The 24445-nt window shown below is 55.4% G+C and overlaps 1 protein-coding gene across 1 annotated transcript; it reads left to right on the top strand.

Annotated features, from left to right (window-relative positions):
* The first annotated feature begins 1916 nt into the window (after nucleotides 1-1916).
* On the top strand, nucleotides 1917-24445 carry MYL10 (myosin light chain 10). Its single transcript, XM_032328136.1, has 8 exons — nucleotides 1917-2000; nucleotides 17348-17435; nucleotides 19834-19926; nucleotides 20422-20497; nucleotides 21341-21445; nucleotides 22326-22404; nucleotides 23873-23921; nucleotides 24179-24445. Exons 2-8 carry the CDS (start codon nucleotides 17433-17435, stop codon nucleotides 24275-24277), a joined length of 504 nt encoding a protein of 167 aa, XP_032184027.1. The 5' UTR covers nucleotides 1917-2000; nucleotides 17348-17432; the 3' UTR covers nucleotides 24278-24445.

Genomic DNA, 24445 nt, shown 5'->3' with positions numbered 1-24445 from the left:
GCTGGTGCTGGAACGCCATGATGTTCTTAAGGTAGCAGTTTCCCTCTGTCCTTTTCACCATCCTTCATAAGAGTGTCCCCTTCTGGACTCGAGATAGCTGCTACCGCTCCAGCCATCGTGACTATATCCTCGGGGGCACAAAGAGGGAAGGGGGAAGTGCGTCTGAGCCTGTGCCTCCCCCCGTAGTTGCGTTCCTAGAAACAGCACTCAATGCCTTTCACCTGTCTTGGGCAAGAATTTGGTCACATGATTCTCTCGATCTTCAAGAGAGACAGAAACATGGCATCTTGGCTAGGCATGGAGTCAGGCCTCTGCAGGAGAGAAGGAGAGCAGAATGGGCATGGGGTAGCCCACCGGCAGGTCGTGGCCCACCCTCCCTAAGCCGAGGTTGTTGCAAAGCCCCCGGCCTGGCCTCTCTCACAGCGGCTTCAGTGCCCATTGGAGTGGGGCTTCCTGAGCCGAGAGGGGTGTGGGATTCTTCGCGTCCCCAGCTCTGAGGGCAAACACTGGTCCCCAGAGGAGTGGCAGGTGACGGTAGGGGGTGCTGATGATGCTGTCTATTGCCTGCTTGTGGTCCTGGTCAGATAGGCAAGGTGGGCAGGGCCTGCCGGTGTACCTGCAGGATGAGACTGCCTGGCCAGGAAGCCCAACCCTGCCACTTCCCAGTGGGGTCCCTTCGGTGTTCCCAAGACTCAGGTCCTGTCGGGGAACAGGAGGAGGAAGAGGGTTCCAGCAAAGGGAGGGGAGAGAGCTTCTCCGAAGTGTTTAGGAGACTTCGGCGGGGGGGCGCTCCCCAAAGTGTGCTCACCTCTAGCTGTAGCAGTGACCTCCCTGTGCCCACCCTGTGGACCTTGGCCATCAACACCCCTAAGCCAGCCCAACCGGCCACAACAGGCCACCAGCTCATTAAGCCCATCCTGGGAAACCCCTTGGTCTGGGGAGCTGGGCTGCTTGCTGGCCCCCCTCACGCTTCCTTCTGCTGCCTTCATGGCAGCCCTGGGAGGCCACAGCGGTTTACTGAAAGCAGACATGCTAGCCAGAGAATGGAAGGGAAAAAGTCAGCTACTGGAGAAAACTTCTAGGCCCAGGCTCTGGGTGGGGCAGGAGTGGGGGTACCCAGAGCCCAGGTGAGACCACCCATCCCTCCCCCAGGATTTTTTTTTTTTCCAAACCAACTTTATTGTAACTGGCTTATAACAAAGCGTCTGTTTCTTTTTCTTTTTTTTGCTTCTTCTTTTTTTTTCTTTTTCCTAATCTCTTTTAATAGGAGTTTGGTTTTGGGGGGATTTTGTTTTTATTTCAAATTCTAGATACAAGAGAGATCATACGGTGTTTCTCTTGCTCTGTCTGGGGGCATCTGGGTGGCTCAGTGGGTTAAACCTCTGCCTTCGGCTCAGGTCATGGTCCCAGGGTCCTGGGATCGAGCCCCACATCGGGCTCTCTGCTCAGAGGGGAGCCTGCTTCCTCCTCTCTCTCTCTCTCTCTGTAATCTCTGTCTGTCAAGTAAATAAATATCTTGCTCTGTTTGACTTACTTCGCTTAACGCGATGCCCTCGGGGTCCATCTATGTGGTCACAGACAGCAGGATGTCCCTTCCTTTTCTTCTTTCTTTCCTTTTTTTTTTTTTTTCAAGTTGCTGAATAATATTCCATCGCCTATGGATTTATACACACCACGTTTTCTTAACTCATCTGTCGGTGGACACTTTGGGCATTGCCGTGTCTTGGTTATTGTAAATAATGTTGCTACGAACATATGGGCACAGATATCTCTCTGGCACCGTGTTTTCATTGCCTTCGGATATATTCCCAGAAGTGGAATTGCTGGATCATATGGTATTTCTATGTTTAATTTTCGGAGGAACTGCCGTACTGTTTTCCACAGTGGCTGCACCAACTTACACTCCCACCAGCAGCGAGCAAGGCCCTGTTTCCCCCACCTCCTGGCGGGCGTTTCTAATTCCTTGTCTTCTGGAGGCCAGCCATTCCAACAGGGGCGAGGTGAGATCTCTTTGTGGGTTTGGTTTGCGTTGCCTGATGATTAGGGCTGACAGGCGCCTTCTCACGGACCTACTGGCCTTTTAGAGATCTTAGGAAATATGTCTGTCCGTTTCCTGTGTGCACTTATTAATCGGATCCTTTTTTTTTTTTTTTATTGTATGGTAGGAGTTCTTTATATATCTTGGATATTAACCCCTTGTCAGAGATATGGTTTGCAAGTAGTTTTGTTTTCTGTTCCACAGGTTGTCTTTCTGTGTTGTGATTATTTGTTTTGGGGGCCCATGATTCTGTCCCAGGGGTGTATATGTCTGTTTTTATGCCATACCATCCTGTTTTGATGACTACAGCTTCGGAATAGAGCTCGAGATTGGGACATGAGATGAGCCCAAGTTCCCGTCCCGCATCCCAATGTGCACAGCCCTGGGTCACCTCCTGCCGGAGTGCACACCTAAGGCCTGACAACAAGCTCTCACTTTCTTGGATTCTTATCTGAGGAGCTTCCTCTGAGCCACCAGCCTGTGCCTCTCTTAAGGACACCAGTCCCGCTGGATCGGGGCCCCACCCTTATGACCCTATTTAACCCTCTCTGCCTCTTTAAAAGCCTCAGATCCGAATGTCGTCTCACTGGGAGAGGTTGCTGGGGGTGGGGGGGGTGTGTGTGTATTGGGGTGAGAGCCAGGAGCCTGAAGGTTACCTAGTGCTTTTCCAAGAAAAGCAGCGTTTCTTAGAAAGAGATGAGCTCCAAAAGCAAAAGCAACTCTGCCTTTAGCGGATAGACAATCTTTCTGGAAGGTTCCTGGGGCCCAGCTAAAGCGGTGCCTCCCAGCACCAGGGAGACTGTGCTGCCACCAGGCTCTGCCTGCCAGAGCTCACGGTCTCCTGGGGCAATCCACATCTGGAGACCAAGCGAGGCAAGGGACTAAGGTCTGGCCTCCTCGGCCCCACATGGGAGAATTCCATTGGCCCTTCTTGTTAGAGCACATCCTGTCGGAACGACTGAGGATTTGTCAGACCTGCCCCATCCTGCTTTGTCCCCCCACCATTCATAAGCAAGATCCTTAATAAGCTTCTTGCATCACAAACTCAGTCTCAGTGTCCGCTTCTGGAAGCCCGGCCTGCAACAACCCCACTGGGCTTGGATGTGCCCTTCGCTCCTCCTGGGGCGTATCAGTCACAGACCCTAAAGTGACATCCGATGACTTCTGCCTTGTGTTGTTTATGCTTCTGTGTAATCCATACCCTTCGAGTGTGGGCGGACCTGCAACTTGCTTCTAACCAAGAAAATATGGCCAAAGGGTTCAGAAGCCACTCCCATGATTATAATGTGTTACATACAACTCCAGGGGTCAGCCCGCGGAAGCCCTCGGTCACACAGTCACAGAGAACTGGGATGAATTCTGCAGATACCTTAGTAAGCTCCAGAACAGATTCTTCCCCGATCAAACCTTCAGATGAGAGCACAGCCCAGCCCATAGCTTGACTGCGAGCCGCTGAGCAGGGAAGTCAGCTGTCCAGACCATCATCACAGGCAAATATGTGCACCAAGTCATGAAATCTGTGGTTATGTTTTATGCAGTGATGGAAAAACTAATTTGGGAGGCATCAAAGAAAGAGCTGATCTCTGACATAGCTGTCTCTCACCACTGCAGCACTCCCATTGCCCGAGGGTCAAGTCCCTCACCCATAAGGTGGGGATGACCCCAGCTAAGGGCTGAGGTCACCCCAGCATGGCGGCCGGCACATGAAAGGTGCCAGATGCAGTAGGGTCGCTTCCTTTGTGAAACGTTGACTGCAGCCAGGTGATTTTGGGAAACTGGACTATGCCTGTACATTTGACCCCAGTGTGTGGGTTTTCTTTTTAAGATTTTATTTATTAGAGAGAGCGTGTGTGTGCAGTGGGGAGCAGCAGAAGGAGAGGGAGAAGTGGCTGAGCAGGGAGCCTGATGTCGAGCTCAATCCCAGGACCCTGGGATCATGACCTGAGTTGAAGGCAGATGCTTCCCAGACTGAGTCACCCAGGCGTCCCTACCTTGAGTGTTTCAATACCCACGTCCATTGTTAGGGATTTTATAGTTTGCAAAGAACTTACCCACTGGGCAGGGAGGCAGGAATTAACCAGCAGCTAGTGGTAAGCGAGTTACCAGGTCACCATGACAGGTGGTAAACAGAGCTGATGCCCTTCTTGGATCTGCTCTGGGAAGCAGGTCCCGACTCTAGATTCCAACTGGCCCTTCCAAGATGTACAGCCTCTGAAGAAGATGTATGTATAATGGAATATTACTCAGCCATCAAAAAGAATGAAATCTTGCTCTTTGTGGAAGGAGCAAATATTTTGCTTATATTATGCTAAGCAAAATAAGCCAGAGACAGATAAATACCATATGATTTCACTCATATGTGAAATTTAAGAAACAAAACAGATGAACATATGGGAAGAGGGATAAAGAGAGAGGAGGGAAGCCATAGTAGACTCTTAACGCTAGATAATAAACTGAGGGTTGAGGGAGGGAAGTGGGGGGGAGGGGAGGTGGGCTGGATGGGGGAGGGGGATGTAGGAGGGAACTTGCTGCCATGAGCCCTGGGCGTTGTATGTAAGTGATGAATCACCAGATTCCACTCCTGAAACCAACACTGCAGTGTATGGTAACTAACTAGAATTTAAATAAAATTTTGAAGAAAAAAAAAGAGAGAAACACACCGCCTGAACCCTGTGTGTGTGAAGGGCACACAGAAAGCAGGGAGTGGGAGGGGCGGGGGCGGGAGCTGGTTCCCGCCCAGGAGCTGGGAGGTAGAGTGGATGGTTCTCCGTAATGGAGATATGGCCAGTCTGGGCTTGTGGAGGAAGAGCTTGGCTTCCCAGTCTGGCTTTGAGGGGCTTCTGGGAGAGACGTGTGGGCTGGGAAGGGGTTCGGGTCCACCTGGAGGCTGGGGGTCTGCAGAAACCTCCAGCTGCAGGCAGGGCAGGAACTCAGGTTATGAGCTCCCAGCCTGGAGCGTCTAGTTTAATAGTGAGGTGTCCTAAGTACATCACTTAGTCTCCTTTGTAAATGGGGACCCTAACTTTCTCGGGTTGGGGTGAAGGTTAGATGAGTCAGCCCAGCTAAAGTCCCAGACACAGCACCTGCTCCATCATAACCACCCGTGAGGCTCGGCTGCTGGACGGTTAGCCCTGGGACAGCAGGCACGTTCGTCTCTTGTCTACTGCTACAGCCCAAGCACTTAGCGTCACATGGGACAGGCTCAAAAGATATTTGTGACATGACTGAAATGGGAGCCCCAGAGTCAGCTTTCCCCATCTGTCCTGTCCTGCAGAGGATGTCAGGGTGCCCCCAAGTGAGAGGAAGTAGCCCCACGATCTGGGCTTGGTGCAGTTCTTCCTTTACTCTTGCCAGGCTCAGCGGAGGGCAGCGGGGTCAGGGCCCTGGGGGGCCCTGCTGCTGCCTCTCTGCTGATTTCTTAGCTGCGGGGTTCAGGAGGAGGGAGCTCTGGCCTCACTTGACCCCGCGCTCTGACTCACAGCTCCTTCTGAGCCCACCCAGAATGCCTCTCCCAGCCGTCAGGTCCTCTGCCCGGGCAGGGCCTGCCCCCACTGTTTACTCTTGGCACATGGGATCTTCCTGTTTCTAAGAAAATGGCTTTAATTGGTAATTATCTCCTGTTTTTATATAGCGCCTTTCATCCAGGTGCCCGTAGCACCCAGCTTATTAAACCCCATGCTTAGAAGGTGCCGGGACTTCAAACAGTGTCCCTGGTTCTTCGGGGCGCCTAGCAGGCTCCCCACAGTGTGGGCAGCCCGAGGTCAGCGTAAGGCGTCGGTTGCACCTCTGTGCTCCAGGCTCGGGTGGGAGCAGGATCATGACCTTGGGAGGCTATATAATCCCCAGTGTGCCCAGTCCTGTGCCGGGGTCTGAGGTGGGGCTAGGAGAGAGGGAAGGCCTTTCTCTTTCTCTCGGAGAGTTCAGTCTTGTACACACCCCCGCTCCGATGCCCCAGGGCTAGGGACCCCTCCACAACCTTCACGCACTCACCCTTCCTCTGATGATATTAACTGAGAGCTCTCTGTGTACCAGGGTTGACATTTCCTCCCCTGGCTGATTCTGGAAGCAATGGGAGAGTTCACTACCTTGTATCTCTCCCTAGGTGGGGTAAAACCTAACTTCTCTCTCTGCCCCAAGCCAGCCCACAATCTCCTGATTCCTGCAGCTGTTCCTCCTACAGAGAGAGAGACAGAGAAGGAGACAGAGACAGAGAGACCGAGATTTATTTTAGGAATGGGCCCATGTAATTATGGATGTTGTTAAGTCCTAAATCCGCAGAGTAGGCTGGCAGCTGGAGACCTAGGGGAAAGTTACAGTCTGATTCCAAAGGCAGAATTCTTTCCTGCTGACAGGAGGTCAAGTTTTTGTTCTATTAAGGCCTTCAACTGATTGGATGAGGCCCACCCACATTATGGAGGACATCTGATTTACCCAAAGTCCACCGATCTGATCTTATCTAAAATATACATTTACAGAGACATCCAGAATAAGATTTCACCAAGTATCTGGGCACCATGGCTTAGTCCAGAGGACACGTAAAATTAATTATCACAGTCCCCCCAAGTAAGCGGATCGGGAGATGGGACAGGCAGAGGAGAATGTGCTCTCCCCTTCCCCCGAGGCTGGGATTCTGGATGGCAGGACAGTGTGGAGGAAGAAAAGTTGGAACCCATGACTTCGTCAGTAGGGAGGAGTCCTCCTTAAGGGGAGGGCCCTCTTTCCACGCTTTCCCTCTTCCCTACTCCCCAGGCGAACCCTCCATCTGACCATCCCGGGCCTTGCCTTCCTCTCCTGGATATGCCTCCACTCCCCTCCGGAGAAGGAAATTCCCACCCTCTGGTTCTAGACCAGACAAGGCACAAGTGATGGCTTAGTGGATTTTTAGCTCTCCCATCAGTTCCCTCCAGGGCCCCCTGGGCCCGCCTCCGTTCCCTGAAACAAACAGTGTAGATATTCAGGGCATTCGTTATATGAATTTATTTATTTATTTTTTTTAAAGTAAGCTCCATGCTCGATGTGGGGCTTGAACTCAGGACCCTGAGGTCAAGAATCCCACGTTCAACCAACTGAGCCAGCCGACTTTAATTCAAGTCCTTCCTTCCAACAGAATGTTGCCATTAAGCTACTCTGATAGCGAACCTGGGACCCTCCGCATCTGCCCCACCCCCACCCCATTCTGGTGCCTTCTTTAGGATGAAGCTGGGCGCCCCGGCCTGGCTCAGGACCCTGTTGGAGGGAGCAATGCGATCTTCCCCAGAAGGACAAGAGTGATGCACATCTTGCCAAAGCGAGCACTGTTTTCATGATTTCTTTCTCAGAAGAACACAGGCCAATTTCAAATCAAGGTCACCATACTTCCCTTGGCAGTGCGGCTTTGGCCTTGCTCGCTTTGGAAGGGTGGATCTGCTGGCGGGAGCCCGGCTCAGTCACAATGAACCTGCCCCTGCAGGGACAGACCCAACTCGAATCGTTTGCTTTTTATTCCAAGTCCGGGCCTATTGAAAGGTGGGCAGGTTTCAGTGCATCTGGCCACACACCAAAATAGAATCCTGTGTGGTATTTTGTCACTTGCTATTTTTACTTATTATCCCCATTATAGAAAATGTAGTACTAGCGGTTGTTGGCGTTAGCTGCTGCTAGTAAAGAAGGCACAGGAAACACCGGCCTCCAAAGAAAAGACGGGGAAATTTAGTTACACTAAAATGGAGGACTTCTATTCATAAAAAGACATCCTAATTTTTTAAAATTTTATTTTATTATTTGAGAGAGGGGGTGGGGGGAAGAGCAGAGGGAGAGGGCCAAGCAGACTCCCCACTGAGCACAGAGCCTGACGCAGGGCTCCATCCCTCGACCCTGAGATCATGGCCTGAGCTGAGATCAAAAGCCAGACTCTCGACCAACCGAGCCACCCAGGGCACCCCCATAAAAAGAAATTCTAAAGAAAATAAAACACAAGCTGTCAATGGAGAAAATGCCAGCAGAGACCGGTATCAAGAATCAATAAGGAATTCCTGTAAGTCGGGAAGGAAAAAACCCGATAGAAAAATCGCCAAATGACCAGAACAGCATTTCATATACGAGTTTAAGAAAAGACCAATAAACACAAGAGGATAGCTTCAGCCTCACGAAGTAATCAGGCAGGAGCCAATTAAGATTGCTGTGTGTATTAGCTTCCGGGAGCTGCTGTAACAAGTGCTATAAACTGTGGGACTTCAACAAGACAATGTCATTGTCTCTCAGCCCCAGAGGCCTGAAGTCCATGGTCACTATGTAGGCCAGGGTAGCTTCTCCTAAGGGCTGGGAGGGAGAATCTGATCTAGGCTTGGGCTAGCCTCAGATGTCCCTTGGCTTGCAGATGGCTCTCTCCCTGTGTCTTCCCACTGTCTTTCTTCTATGTCTGTGTCTGTAAGCAGACTGACCTTTGTATAAAGACACTGTCATGTTGGACTAAGGCCAGTTCTAATCACCTCATTTTAACTTGATGACCTCTATAAAGATTACCGCCACATAGGACCGTGATCTGAGGTCTGGTTGGGTGGAGTGTCGGGGGGGCAGAATCCCAACATATCTATTCAGGGAAACACAATTCCTCCCATATGCTGTGAGACACCAGGTAGACCCCTTGAATGGGGCCAGAGTTCATGAGTCTGACAACAGGTGTTGGAGAGGATGGGGCTCATACACCAGAGTCTCATATCCAGCTAGTGAGACTGAAAAGCCTTACAGCCACTTTGAAAAACAGCGTGACACTACCTCGTGAAGTTGAAAATGTGCATTTCTACTTCTCACCGTATTCCCGAGAGAAACTCTTGCTCACGTGCACCAAGAGATCTTTGTAAGAGTGTCCAAGGTGGTGGTGTTCATGATAGCAAAAGGGTGACCTTGGTGCTGTGGTCATGACCATGGCTTATGAGAATAAGCCACATACAGCTTCTTATGACGAACTTCGATGTAATGGTTAGCTATGGACACGATAATGCTGCGTAACAAATGGCCCCAAGTCTCCAATGGTGAAAGTCATCCTTCATTCTCATGGATCTCTAGTTTGGCTGGGGCTTGGTTGGTCTCGGCTGATCTAGACTGAACTTGGCCGGCAGCCCTGCCCCAGCCAGAGGTCTGTGGGTTGGTGAGCACCATTTTGCTTAAAGAGGTCAAGACAGGACTTGAATTTTTAGATCTTACAGCATGACATGGCCAAGCCTAAAGGCTCGGGGCAGGGAAATAGTTTACCCACGGTGCTGATCTGGGAGGTGAGAAAGCCTGGAGCCAGTCATTCAGTTTTCCATACTTAGTAATATAATGTTGAGTGAAAAAGCAAGTCCCTGAAGACTTCTGCTGTATTTGTACATTAAAGTTTAAAAATAAGCAAAGCAAAGGGCTCAGTCGGTAGAGCGTGTGACTCTTGATCTCAGGGTTGTGAGTTTGAGCCCCACACTGGGTGTGGAGCCTCTTTAAAAAATGAAAAATAAAAATAAATATAAACAAACAAAGCTAAATAATATATTAAGTAAGCACACATGAATATGTAATAAAACAAAAATAAGCAAGAGAGTGGTAAACACAAAATTCAGGATGGCTTCTGACAGATGATGAGGATATAAGTTTTTGGTGATGTTCTAGTTCCTGGGTCAGATGGTGGATTCGTGGGTATTCATTATATTAATCAATCAATCAATCAGTTCAATTAAGAAAAAGAAAAGGCCAAGCCTAAGCCAATGATGAGGGTATCCCATGAGTAACAATCATGATCATCCCAGTTCTGTAAACTTGAGGTCTGAGAGGTTCTGCTGGGCCATCTGCTGACTCATGGCCCCAGCCAGATGTGGACAATGTGAGTCTGGGTTCTTACCATCTCCCAAGTCCCAGCAATCTCTTTTTCAGTGTATCTGTTTCTCCCACAAAGTAGGCCAGAACTGTATTCAGAATTCTAGGAGAGCACCAATCCAGAAGAGAGTGAAGAGGGAGTGTTTCCTCTGCTTCACAGAGAACATCATCCTGCTAGGATAGAAGTCCTACAGGAGAGGTCAGTTCGATGGCTGGACCTGTGGCCCTAGGACATGTGTCATATGTGGTTGAGAGAAGGAGTTGAGAATGTGCACCTTGGAGAGGGGTGGCCATGTACAGCCATTTGGGTTGTGCACTGCTCAACTGCAGAGGTCACCATTTCCATTGTATTCTAGGTTCTAGGCAGATGCAATATATGTGAGTATCTCCCTGGACCTGTGCATGGTGTCCTTGCCTCAGTGACTGGGTCTGGAGGTGTAGAACTAAAGACTGAAACATGAGGGTCACTGTGGGCTATGTCCAAGGAGCCTTGATCTGTGCAGCAGAGGCAACATTCAGAATCACTGGGCACCTGGGATTCTAGATCAAAAAGGATTGGTCAGATTGAGGTATGGAGTCAGACAGTGGCCAAGAGGGGAACCCAGGGCTCGGACAAAGAGAGGGGAGAAACCACGGGCTCAATCCTGGCTGAAACAAGGTTCTGCTGATCCCCTCAGCCTCCCCTCCAGCCATTCCTCCCTGAAGCCGGAGCTCTGCACAAGCCAAACACCCCATGTCCCTTGAAAGTGGCAGCGAGAGAGGCAGAGAAGAAAGCATCAAGAACCTGGCTCCTTGCGGGACTGGGGGACCCACTTGGGATGAGGCAGACCCAGTGTTCCCCAGGAATTCACTTTCTGGAGGCTCAGTGATCGTAATCTGCCTATCCACTGGGACAGGGGCGAGTTGGGCGGTGCAGTCTTAAAATTGGGGAAAGTTAGGGACCTCGTCACTGACAGCAATATCTGCCAGTGACCAGACAGGGTCTGTAGTCACAGTGGATAAGCACCAATCACGTTCCAGGCATAATGCTCTTAAACCTCGTGACAAACTTGCAAAGGGAACGCTGCTCACTCTGTGTTCCAGGTGAAGACACGGTGACCCTGGGGAATTTGAGTGATGTGTGAGGTCACAGAGCAGGTGCACCTGGCAGGACTTGACCCCAGGTCTATCTGATATCAAAGTCATGGTCAGACTGTGGTTGTTCTGCCAGTCCATGTACAGATCAGCCCATAAGCCTGGGCACCAGGGAAGGATGTCTCCCAGGGAGGGCTCTGCTCTCCACTGTTCCGTCCACTGTGGGGGGCCTGGCCTGTGTGTGTGTGTGTGTGTGTGTGTGTGTGTGTGTGTGTGTGTATGGGGTGGGGATTGGTTCCTGGCTCTGTGATCTCCCTCAGAGGGTGATTGAGGTCTCGCTGGAGCCATAGGCGGCCAGCTAGGGAAGGAAGCCCTGTTTGCAGGTTCATTTCTGGGAGAGGGCATGTGGGGGCTTTAAAAAGCGGGCCACCCCTGCCCCCCAGCTTCTGATTGACCCCACCCCGAGCCAGGCTGGGGTGGAAGCTGCTGGATGCCAGGCAACCCAGCTAATTGCTAAGCTAGGGCAGCAGGGTGCGGCTTGCCATAATTACAGTTTGCTCTGTTGCCGCTGGCCCGGCTCACAGGAGAGGGCGTGAGGAAGCTCCAAGCAGCAGAAAGCACACATTAGTACAGCAAATTGGGCCTGTTTGGCAGCCTCTGGGCCCCTGGGAGGGCCCGGAGCCCCAGGACTGTCGGAGCCACCATCGGCTGCCAGGATGCCCCATGTCTCAGTGGAGGGCCCGTTCACATTCACCTGCTCTGCTCCCAGGTAGCCCCCGGGGGTATGGGGTGTAAGCTTCACAGTGGCACCCTGACCCAGCCCTTCCCTGATCCAGGCCTCAGTTTCCTGATCTGTCCAATGGAATAAGGGCTGCCCGCCTCTCTGTGAACCAGGGGGCCTGGCTTCTCATCCCTGCTCTGGTCCCTTTCTGACGTCAGGCCACTGAGCTGTGGAAAGACCGTGAGTGACCACCTGCCGTACTGAATGGCCCCAGGTGAACTTTCTGGAAAGGCTTTCTGGGCTCACATACTTTCTGAGGGATAGAGTCCCTCCAGACTGGCTCTGAATTCCGGCTCCTCTATCTACCAGCTCAGTGACCTTGGGCCATGTTCTGCACTCCCCCTAGCATGGGCTGGCTGGGAGTGATAGTCACAGACTGTGCCTGCAAATTCTTTGGCTCATTCCATCAAGAGGCAGGGTCTATGCGGGTCTCCTTGCCATTGGGTGGGCTTCGGTGACTGCTTTGCCCAAGAGGGTAACATAGAAGTGTCATTCTGGGACTTCTGAGCTTAGATTGCTAGAAGCCAAGGGCTTCTACCTTGTTTGTGGGATCAGCGGTGCTGACGTCCTGAGCCACCCTGCAGAAATCTGATGGCTGTGACTCTGAGTCTTGGCAAGCCTAGACACCAAACACATGAGCAGTCAAGCCTTGTATGGTTCTGGCACTGGCCTTCCCCAGCCGTGACCTCTTCCCAGCTGTGGCCTCAGACCTTACGAAGCAGTCATCAACTGTCCTCGCTCTATCTTTCCTGAATTTCTGACCCACAGAACCTGGGAGCGCACCACTGTAATTTGGGGGCGATTCTTTACATAATAATAGCTAATAGCCCCAAGGATGGGATTTAAGTGGGGTCACAGAGGGAAAGGTCTTCCCAATGGGCCAAGGTTGGAGAAGGTTGGCAAGCCTCACTGCCGACACCAGGAGGAGGGAAGACGGAGGCTGCAGAACTGAGGGCTGGTCCCGGCTGGGTGCGTGTAGAGGCCTTGGCCCAGCTGGTAAACTGACAAAGCTGCCACAGCGATGCTCCCCAATCAGGCTGCTTCTCTCCAGCTGAGAGCCCCGAGCCCCTCAGCCGTGATTCCTGTGACTACATGCTGCTGTGCTCCAAAAAGCACCCTTCCTGAAGCACAGGGCTAGGAACAAGCTTAGATCTTCTATTGTTTGTGGTAGTCAGTGCAAGGTAGCACAGTCACCTCCCTGGATTGAAGACTTAGACCTCTATTAATGCAGCCCAAGGATTGGTTCACTTTTATAACCACATGTCTCGGTTGAGCTGACGATGAACCACAATCCCTAGCTTGCTCCTGGGCTGTTGAGACCCGGCAACAACCCAGCCCAAGCAGGTGCTCAGTCCCACCTGCCTTGTGGCTACTTTGGCTGGGAAGATGTTAACACCACCCTTCTCTGGGTGCGTAATACTGCACTGAGAGCCCCACGCTCTCATGGCTGGACCCCTGAGCTCTCTCCGTTGTAGAAGGTCACCACGCCAACCCTGTCCACCTCGGGGGCCACTTGGGTCTGAGAAAGGAGATGTGAGCACATGGGAAGAGTCTTCTGCAAGCAGAGGGTCAGGAGGTCTGGGTTCTGATACTCGCTTCTCACCATCCCCCCCACCGTCACATGCTCAGTAATGAAATCAGAGAGTGGGCAGAAGGGTGCTTCCCCCCACCCCCCACTGTCAGAGACTCTCCAAACAAGCTCTAGGAGGCAGGGCCTCCCAGTACCAGAGAAGCCCATGCTTCTGGAGGCTGACCCTCTCCACTCAGAATCCGGAAGGGGCTACTGCGTGCCCCTTCTGGCCTGCCCAAGGCAGCAGGGTTCCATGGGCTTCCCCATCCCTACTCCCGGGTGACCAGGGCCAGAGCTCGGCTCAGGCCAGAGAAGCCCACCACCCTGTAGTTAATATTGCAGGCAAAACCCAGGCTTAGAGCCAATTAGTTGTTTCCCCTCTCTTACCCCAAAGGAAATTGCCTTTTGCACTGTCAACTCCCTAATTACCAGAGGGATGACCGAGATTTTGAAGACAATTAAGGGGAGGTCTGTCTTTTCCCAAACTCCCTGGTGTCCCCTCCTCTCCAGGCCCGCCCCTGTCTGGAGCCTTCCTCTAATTTGGAACCACTTAGAAAAGACAGGGAAACCTTTAAAGCGAGGAAGAATGTCTCCGGAATGCCTCCTGCCTGGTTTATAGCTGTAGCCGGGCGGAGGGGGGAGAGGGGGGTGCTGGCAAACACGCTCGCTCTGCTGAAGCATGAACGCTGAATCCTGTTCAAGGGGCCTGTGGCCACAGCATCCTGCTGTAAAAAGAGCTGTGGTGTATGATGGTTGAAGAGGGACAAAGGAGCTAGGATCCCTCTGCCCGTTGGGCCAGGAGACACCCTAAACCAGAAGAGGGAGCCTCCAAGCCAGGTCTGGGAACTCTTTGCCTGATCCTGCTCGGGTCACCTCTGGGTGGTTCAGCCACCATTTCTGAGCCGCCCTGGTCCCTCTGCTTCCCCTCTCCTGCCTGAACCTGGCCCCTCACATATCCGGGCAGCTCTGTGGGTGCTCTAGGATGTGCCATACATCCGCCCTCTCCTTGCGCACTGGAAGCAGTGACAGCTTCCATTTTGTCCCCATGCTCGAGTCCCAGCCCCTCGTGACTTCTCTGAATGGGTAATGGCGCTCTGTCCCCTCGCTCTTGAAACCATACCTGTTTTTTTCCCCTCAATGCCCAGCACTCTTAAGTACTCCATAAATATTTGATGAATGAGTGAATAAACCCAGCCTACCTTGTCTGCCTGTGTTACTAAAATAATTCAAACCCAGGGATTTGTCAAGGATGAGTTTTTAGTCCCCCAGAACACCAGGGTGGGGCCACAGTAGGTAATGGATGAACATTTGCCAATTTTTAGTTGCCTTTGCTTGGGGGAGGTGGTGAGCTCCCCATCACAGGTGGTGTGCAAGCAAGAACCACTCGAGGGAGTCTGCAAAGGACACTCAGGCTCTAGTAGGGCGAGGTGGGCAGCACTCAGGGGGCCAACGGATTCCTCTGGGGCTCTGAGATCCTTCTAGCCAGAAAGTCTATGACAGTGATTCCCCTCGTGGAAAGTTACTTATGAAAAAAACCCTTGGGGATCTGATTTACTGAGGCTCCTCTGTGCTCCTAGTGGCCAGGTGGCTAGAGGCCAAGCAGCAATGATGGTAAGGCCCCAAGGCCAAGGGAAAGGCAGGTAATAACTGGTCTACAGAATGGAGGTCAGAGAGAAGCAGAGATTCCAGTGGGAGAAGAGAGGGTATAGAAACCAGGGAAGGCTTCTGGGAGGAGGTGAGAAGTGATAGAAAATGGGAGGATGGAGGCGTGGTTGGGGTGGGGGAATGTGCTCCATGGTCAAAGGTTTGGAGGAAGGAGATTTTGCAGGTCACTGGGAAAATTGTGAAGGTCAAGGAGGTGGCCGGCTGGGATGGGGGCCGCGGAGGCAGAGGACAGCCTGCTGACAGAGGAGAGTTAGAAGGGAGAGTTAGGGGTGAGGAGGAACAGGCGAGGTCACCTGGACCACCTGCCTTCTTGTGGTGTGGGTGACAGCTGTCACCCTGCAAGGGAGAAAGCCATGTCCAAAGGCAGTTGAGGTCTTTCAAGCTCTCTTCCAGGTCTGGTGACCCCTGGGAGCTCACGTTGCCCTCTAGAAAATGGAATGCTCTCCACAAGGGGCTTGGTACTCCTCTGCGTTCCTCAGACCAGCTTGGAATTCCAGCTGGGAAGCTACTTACTCCCAGAAGGCCCCTGGCTGAGAGCATAGACCCCTCAGGGTTCTCTGTGACCCTGGAACTGGCCGCCACCCCGTGGTCCGCAGAGCCAAACAGTGTGACCCAGCAATGACAACAGACTCTCTGCAGCCGCACCTGGCTGACGGGGCTGCAGGTTTTGTCAGTGTGGCCGATCTGCCTTCCAAAGCCCTTGACCCCAGAGGCTACCTCCTTTTCCTAGTGCTTCCCCTGCTCGGGGCCGCTGCAGGCTCCCCCTGCCTCACCCCTGCTTGCCCCAGGGACAAATGTTCTCCGTCTCTCCCATGAGTTTTCACAGTCTCTGTTGATTTTTTTGGATCAGTTCTCCCTGCTCCTGTAGCTCTCGCCTGCTTGTAGAAGGAGGCCAGGGAAGGAAAGCATCAGGACTGGTTGGCTAAGCACTTGGTCCCCGCCTCTCACCGGCATGCCCTTTTGGATTTCCTTCCATCCGGCAGGCTGGGAGGCTCTCCGCCTATTTGGGACTGTCCTGAGCTCTCCGGAGCCCCTCTGTGGGTGAGAGATCATCACCCCGGTGGTGATCTCCAGAGACAAGAGCTGATCGTGAGGGCCCTCCGGCCAGCAGGAAGCAGGTGTTAAAGCCCCAGAGGGCGAATGTCTCCCCATTCAGCAAGCCCGGAGCCAGGAGGCCCCCGGGGCCAGGCTCATGGACCAGGCCAGGAAAGGCGGCTCTCCAAAGCCAACGTGGACAGTGGGCCACTGCTCAGGGTGGAAGGTTCCATCACAGGTCCCAGCGAAGTCAGGAAGGTGAGCATCAGGATGGGCAGAACCTTCCAGAAACTCCCTTTGTGGAATCACTAGAAAGACTCATCCTGGTACTTGCACTCATCAGCCTTGGATGGGTGATGTCACCCACGTGAGCCTCAGTTTTATCCCCAGGAAATTGGGGTGAGGATTCGCTGTGAGGTCACGTGTTTTAGAACATGGCCTGACCTTCTGTGTTGTATGAAAGTTAGCTACTCCGCTTATTGTCATCATCACACTCCCTGCCCCCAGGCTGGGATCAGCCGTCCTGGGGCCCGGAGGCCTGGAGACCAGCTCCGGGGACAGTTAAGCTATGCGGGGCCTGGAGACGGGCCCCGTGCTACCGGCGCTGGCGGCCGATCAGACATTGGGGGGCCTCACATGGGAGCCCACTTGGCCAGGGGGCCTGCCAGGGGCAAGTGCGGACTTGGCTTGGCATATCTCCTGGAGAATTCTTGGGCTGTGTCAGGCCCGGTAGGGACGGGCCCCAGCCAGGGTTACGTGCAGCCAGCGTGGAATAAGGGATCTGATTGTCCAATTCTCCCTCTTTAGGGTCACGTTCACGTTTCTTTGGTCCGCCTCTTTGCCTTTTCAGTTCCTCAGACATCGTCAATGGCCCGAGGGCTGGAGGGGGTCGTGGCCGCCCCAGTAACCAACCACAAGGCAGTAGTCGAGTTGCCTGAGGGGTCTTGTGGGTCAGGCTGGTGCAGAAACCCTCTCCCCGAGCTGACTGGGGGTGACATGTGCTTGCACTTCTCACGGGAGGACGGTGGCCCACTCAAGAGTCACAGAGCTCAAGGGGTCGGGCCATGTTGCAGCTTTGAATACTCCCCACCTGGGGTGGCTGGCCCTGCCTTGGAAGCTCTCCTGACCTCAAATGGCCCAAGGCCAAGTCCTCCCGGCGGGTTCCAGGCCTCAACATACTGTGTGTTCTCAGCCAAGTGCCCCTTCCTGGGCCTTTGTCCCTTGGGTGCAGAGATCCGGTTGGCCCAGTACGGGCGGAGATCCTGTGGTTTGGATGGTATCTGGACCCCACCCACTCCGAATGGCCCCAAACAGGTGCCTGGCAGGGAGAGCGCCATCCTGTCCTTTGTCACCCTCCTAGCTATTGTCCGGACCCGGAGCGCTATTTAAAGAGCCGTCTCTGAGAACCTCCAGCCCTGCTGCGCCCAGAGGGAGCTCTCCAGACCATGGTATGCTGGGGCTGCCCTGCCTCCTGACCCTGACCTCCTTCCTCAACTCTGACCTCCTCCTGTGACCTTGACTTCTTGCGTGATTCTGACCTTCATCTCATGCCTGAACTCACCCTGACCTTGACCTTGCTCCTCTGACATCCTTGAACTTGACCTGATGTTGTCCCTAGTCCTGACCTTTTTCTTCACCCTTGATGTTACCCCTGCACCTGGCTTACCCTGGACTGTCCTTAACGGGTGGTCAGTCCGTCCATGTACGTCCCGATTTGCATCTCTGCTTCCTGGACTCGGTGGGGGCTGCTGAGGTGAAGCGGTGTGGGGTCGGGGGGGGGGATAGGAACAAAGAAGAAGGGGGTAGAAGGAGACAGGGTGGGCTATGCTTAGAGGTTTCATAGCAGAAGCAGGACTCTGGTCCCATCGAGAGGACATGGTTCCCGGGGGTCCGGGCTTGATATTCCAGGATAGCCTGGGACCTTCACAGACTGGCATGGAACCTGCCCTGCTGCCCTCTCTTTGCCTCTGTCCCCAGCCCCTTGGGTGTCCCTGCAGGCTCTCAATGGCACGGCCCTTTCAAGTCTCTGTCTCACACCTTCACTTTCCCTCCTGGCCTGAGAACTCTGACCTGACTGTCAAGTCTCAGTTCAGAAGCCACCTCCTCCGAGAGGTCTGCCCTGATTGCCCCAACAGCATAAGGGCTGCTCTGTGCTCTTAGTGTCTGTCCGTCCCTCCATCATTCCCCACAGATCCTCTGTCTCCGGGGAATCCCTGGGGACAAGGCAGGGCCTGATTCAGTGCTGGGTCCCCGGGACTGGGCACAGGGCCTGGCTGGAGCCCAGCAGGCACCTCATCAGTGTCCCGAGGTTCTGAGGTAGACATCATCTTGGTTTTATAAATGGGGACACTGAGGCTCAGAGCAGGCTGCTAATTTCTCAGCATTGCAGGGCTGTGAGCCACAAAGGCAGGATTAGAATTCAGGTCTGGGTAACCCCCTTCTGCCCCGAGGTGCTCCTTTCGGAAGATTTTCATTTTTTTTTTTTTTTTAAGGGCACATTGTAAAAGGCAATTTCCAAGACGGCTGGGCTGGAAAAGGTCCCAGCTGGGAGAGTGGGAGGCCGCCTAAGCCCCTGGGGCTCAGGGGGCCCCTGTGGAGTCCGCGAGAACAATCCGGGCCTCCCTCAGGGGGCTCTGGCGGGGGGCGGGCCTGGCCCAGAGTGGGGCAGTGGCCCACAACAGGGACACCCAGAAGGCTGCCCGAGATGGGGTGGGGGACACGCAGGCCGAGGGCAGGTCTGAGGAGAGAGAGGCAGACTATCCCACAGACGGAAGTGATTGTTTTTTATTAATCAGAGGGAAATGTGTATGTAATTATGTGAGATGAGCCCCGCAGGGAGGTTCCTTTCTTTATGATGTCTGAAGGGATTTATAAATATTACAGAGGCTTTACTGCACATAGCGTCCTGCCTGCCCCCTTTCAAAGGATTAGTGGAGACAAAGCACCCAGTAAAAGCTAATTAGAAGTCAGCCAGCGGTGCAGCTCCTGAGCCCAGGAGCCGGAGGGGAAATGGGGGTGAGCGCAGTCTTGGGGGGGGACAGGAGTGAGCTCGGGAAGGGGAGACCACACAGGGGCCGGGGCAGTGGGGGGGAGGCAGGGGGAGCCCGCGCTCCGGGGCGGGGTGGGCAGAGGCTTGGCACCACTGACATGGAGGCAGGAGGGCTGGGGGTCGGGGGACACCCCTTGCCCCTCCGGCTCTGTGAAGCCCGGGCTGTTCTTGCGGCCTCACAAGCCGCGGCTGAGACTCCTCGCCCACAGAAGGCCCTGGTGAGAGCTGCTGGGGGCGAAGTCCCCTGGGGGGTCTTGGGGACCCAGAGGTTTCAGGGAACGCTCAAGGTTATGCTCTCAGGCCCCTGATATCCTGCGAGCAGCACGTGGAGTCAGGAAGGCCGGCCAGAGACCTTCCGCGTGGGTGGTTGCCTGCTCTACCTGCTGTGGAGACGGGCTCTGGGCAGCCGTTTCCCGATGGATCCGCACTCGGAGCTGGGCCCTGGGTGGGTGTTGGGGAGCCCCGAGGAGGGACGGACAGAGGGAGATGTAGCCGGACTGGGTCCTCTCTGCTATACCGCCTGGGTTCCCCCCACCAGGTCAAGAAGCTGCTGACTGGCCCATGGGGTGGGGGTCCCCAGGCTTCTGGCCTCAGGCAGGACAAAAGCCCCGCTTACGGGCCAGGTTTCCTTAGAGCCCTGTCCGTCTGCGGTGCCCCGCGGCCCAGGGTGGCCCTGTCACTCGGGACTGAGACAGGCTGGGACGGGCAGCATGGCATGGAGGGGTGGGTGGCAGGTCGGATGCGCGGCTGACCTCGGAGGAAGGCCCTCTCACTGCCTCCCACCTGGCACTTCCCAGGCACCCAGAAGAGCCCGCAAGAGAGCAGAAGGTGGTGCCAGCTCCAATGTCTTCTCCATGTTTGATCAGTCCCAGATCCAGGAGTTTAAAGAGGTCGGTCCGTGTGCCCTCTGGGCCACCGGGAGTGTTAGCGCAATGCATGGAAAGCATCCAAGGGGCTGGCAAGGCCCGGGTCACCCTTAGTCCCTGGGGGCGATGATGACGTCACTATCCTTAGAGCCTCCCACGTTGTGCCTCTGAGCCCAGAGACATGACTTACTCTCTTTGGGCAACCCCCACCCCCTCTCTACCTGAGCCTTTGCTTGCTGCGTGACCTCAGTGAGTCCTTCTGCTCTCTGAACCTCAGTTTCCCTCTCCATAAAATGGGGTTGCCACAGCATGACGTGAGGGGTGGGCATGGCACCCCCACTGTGTGTTGGCGTGCAGTGGGAACGGAGTGGGTCTGCTAACACTGTCATGCTGGTGCCATGCGAGCCAGGAAACCCACTGGCCAGAGGTTCCCCAGGCAGCGGTGTGCAGGATGACAGCCCCTTGGAGGGGGGAGGGCACGGGCTTGGGCAAGTGGCTCAGTACCCCTGTCTCCACCAGGCCTTCACCATCATGGACCAGAACCGGGATGGCTTCATCGACAAGGAGGACCTGAGGGACACCTTTGCCGCCTTGGGTGGGTGACCAGCAGCTGGGGGGGCTCGGGACTCGGGGCAGAACTGAGCCCAGGCCTTCTGGAAGGAGTGGATACCTGGGGACAGGCCAGGGCAGCAGTTGCAGTGGTATGAGGGGCTTGGGTGCGGTGGGTGGCCTGTGCCTGGAAGGTATGGTCTGGGCCAAGGACACAGGAAAGGCAGCAGGTGCACGAATGGCCTGGCCTAGGGGCCTGGGGTGGGGAAGGGGGCCAAGAAAGCAGTGGGCGATGCTGGAGGAGGTGACTGGGTTCAAGGCGACCAGGTTTCAACTGCCAGGGGAAGCTGCCCAGGGAGAGGCCTTAAGGCATGAATGGGTAGGGGGTTCAGCTCGCGGGAAGGGGGCATAACCGAGTCGTGCCTGAGCTACGCTTTGAGCTCCTGGAGATGTGATTGTCCTGTGGGACCATGAGGAACCCCCAGGTGATCTCCTCCTATGGCATATGAGCTCCGAGCTCCCGGTCTTCTGGCCCCCACGCACTTCCATTTTAGCTTCTTTGGGCCTCAGTTTTCTCCTCCATGAAATGGAGATAATCACCAACTCGCTCTTCTTTCCACGGAGGCCGAGGTGTTAGCAGGCGGGGGGGGGGGGGGTTGGGCAGTGAGGCTGGGAGCAGCCCAGTGCTGTGGCCAAATGTGTCCCCCCTCTTAAGGTCCCCCCAGCAGGTGGGCAGGGCCTGAGGGCTGAGGCGGGGTCGGGGCGGCGGGGCGGGGAGGATAGAACTGGGAGGCCCTGGTCCTGAGCGCTGTTCTGCTGGACTGCCTGCGGGCAGGGTCCCCTCTGTCCCTCACCGTGCTCCTGTGGGTGTCCCCCCCCCCCGCCCCAGGCCGCATCAATGTGAAGAATGAGGAGCTGGAAGCCATGGTGAAGGAGGCACCTGGACCCATCAACTTCACCGTCTTCCTGACCATGTTTGGGGAGAAGCTGAAGGGTGAGAGAGACCCCACGTCGCCCGGGGCGGGAGGGCAGTCTGGCTCCGTGTGCAGACCGCTGGGAGCATAGGGCAGCCCCAGCTGCCAGCCCCCTGAGCCCTACCCCAGTTTCCACCTCTAGGCCAGAGCAGAAGGAGAACTTCCGGGGCTGGGAGGAGACAATTTGTGTGAAGACCCTCCCCTCCCCTCGAGGGGCTCAGCAGGAGCTCGAGGGGCTCAGCAGGGACAGACCCCCAACCATGACTCCCGGTTCTAACCACAGCAGCTCCTGGGCTAGGGATGTGGGGTCAGGGCAGCGGTCCAGGCAGCTCTGTCCCTTTCTCTCTGGGCCCTGGGGAGTTACCCTCTGACCCTTAGTAGAGTTTTCCTGGGCTCGAGGCTTCCCTGGACAGAGGGAGGAGGCCATTGTGGGCAGGGGCTGTCCTGGGAGGTGACACTCCTCCCCACCGACACCCTTCCCAATGCCTTCCCTCTGATCTCCAGGCCCTGCCCGAGCCCAGTCTTCAGCCCCCAAGTATAGCACTGTCTTTTTGGCCTGCCAGTTCTCATGCACGTCTTGGGTGACGAGAGAGCCCCAGCGATGCCCCCATGCCAACCCCACCTCACTAATCATGACCTCTGAGCTTTAGTTTGTCTATAAAATCAGGCCAATCATCAGGAGGGTTAAGCCCATAATAAGTGCTCAGTGGGGTCTCCATGTACAGTTGCACAGGCTGCTCATAACTACACGCAGCACCCTTGGTCATTACTCCTATTCCTTCTCAGAAATCTCCCTTCTCTTGCTCCAACTGAAGAAGCCCCCCAGGCCCCCCTCAACTCTTCGCCCTGGCCTGTCCTCTTCACCCTGGCTTTCTCCCTGCCTGTATGTGCTGTTTCTAGGTACAGACCCCGAGGAGACCATCCTCCATGCCTTCAAGGTGTTTGACACTGAAGGGAAAGGTTTTGTCAAGGCTGATTTGTAAGTCCCCTCTGCCCTTTGTTTTGGTTTTTCTCTCCCCAAAGGTTCAGGTGGTCAGTGAGCTGTGTGAGGTCAGGGTCGGTTGCCGCCCAGTCTCCCAGCGCTTAGCCAGCTCGGGCGGTGTCTGGCCAGGAGCCAGGAGGGCACTGCCCTGCCCAGCTTAGCCACCACTCGGTGTCCCTTCCCCTCTCTGGGACCTGGTACCCCCCATTTCTGTGTATGGGGAGTGTGGGGTCACCAGGGGAGATTTTCCCAGTGGTAGAGGTGGGCCTTGAAGGGAAACGAAGGGCTACTTAGGCTGGGGCAGGGAACATTCTAGATGCCACAACACAACTATGAAGGAACAGGGCTTGGTGTTTGCGGGGTTGGTGAGGGGGCGGCTGGAGGTCGGGTGGGGGACGCTGAGCACAGAGAGGGTCTGTGTGGGGTAGGTCCTGCGACAGGCCCTGGGCTGCGTGTCTGCACCGGGGGCCACTGGGCTGGCATGTGGAGGTGGGGGCCCCAATGCCCCACCCCCAAGTTGTGAGCCACATTATGCCCAGGGCTAAGGGAGGGGTTGTTCAGGGCTCCTGCGGGCTGGGGCCCTCTCCTTCGCCCCTCCCTCGGGATCCACGGTTCCCACACCCGTCTTGGGGACCCCCGCGAGGCACTGAGGGCAGCCTCTCTCCCGGCATTCACCTTCTCTCCCACCAGGGCTGGGCCAGGAACACTTCTAGCACCCAGTTTGGGAACCGACAGCCCCACCCCCGGGGCTATCGGACCTGGAAGAGGTGGCCGCCTTCCAGGCAGGCCACAGAGGAGGCTCCGGCTGAAAGGGAGTCTGGGAGCAGTCCCCAGCCCGGAGAGTCGGAAACTGTGACTGTCCCACAGTAACATAAATAATGGAAAATGTGCGTCGGTCCTTAGCGGGCTGGCCCCTGCGGCGCCGCGGGACACTTGGCGCTCAGGCCTGGCTCAGCCCTCTGATCCCTTCTCCGCCCGCTGTGCCCTGCCGAGGGGCCCGGAGGGGGCCCTCCAAGCTCCTAGGGCATCAGTCCTGTGGGGCTTTACCTCCTGCTGCTCCCCTAGGCCCTGGGGCCGCTCAGACCCTATCCTATTACTGCCAGTCCTGACCTTTTGGCACCTTGGTTGTTCCCTCTATACAAGGGGCTCATAGCACTCACTTCCCAGGGCTATGAGGAGCAAAGGAGACCTGGGCAAGGCTGTCGCCTGCCTCGGCGGAGGGCCAGCCCTTGCATTCTCGGAGGCACGGGGAAGTGTCAGTGCGAGTCGCTCCCTGGCCGAACTAGCAGCGTCCCTAGAAGAGACTGAAGGGTCCACCTGAGGCCACACAGTCGTCTGGCCGGCATCCTCCTGGGGCACGATGCCTCCCCACCCCCTGTCCGCTCTCACCACCCCCCGGGATCCGCATGTGCACCCCGGGGTAGCCCTTCCCCTCAACCTGACCCTTCCTTTTCCCTCTGAGCAGCATCAAAGAGAAGCTCATGACCCAGGCCGACCGGTTCAGTGAGGACGAGGTGAGTGCGGGCTTCCCAGGGCACAGCCTAGAATCTTCCTGGGCAAGGGCCCGGCCGGCCCAGGCCCTTCTCACCAGCCCCCTTCCCAGGACATGGCCCCTCTTCTTTAGACGGTGACTCCTCGGGGGAGGACAGGGGTGAGTGAGGCTGGCTGCAGGCCCCTGGCCATCCCCACCTCGACCTGCAGAGAGGGGCGCCCCATTCTGCCTGACGCCCTTTCGACCCGAGTCCAGGCTGACTCCCTACTCCTTCCCCAGGTCAAGCAGATGTTTGCGGCTTTCCCGCCAGATGCGTGCGGTAACCTGGATTACCAGAACCTGTGTTACGTCATCACGCATGGAGAGGAGAAAGACTAGCGGGCCAGGGACCCCCTCCCCGCCCCCCCAACATTCGGAGGTAGCAAAATCCCGTGGTGTTTTGGGGGCGACCCCCGGTGAGCCCCCTGCAGCCAACATGTGCAAAGGAGCGTCTCCCCACGTCCCCCTGTCCCCGGCTCAGGGGCAAAGCAAGAATAAAGAATGCTA

This window comes from Mustela erminea, chromosome 20, assembly GCF_009829155.1.
Source record: "Mustela erminea isolate mMusErm1 chromosome 20, mMusErm1.Pri, whole genome shotgun sequence".
In the NCBI taxonomy this organism is placed as follows: Eukaryota; Metazoa; Chordata; class Mammalia; order Carnivora; family Mustelidae; genus Mustela; species Mustela erminea.
The sequence above is the reverse complement of the archived record's forward strand: the minus strand, read 5'-3'. Positions and strand labels throughout refer to the sequence as shown.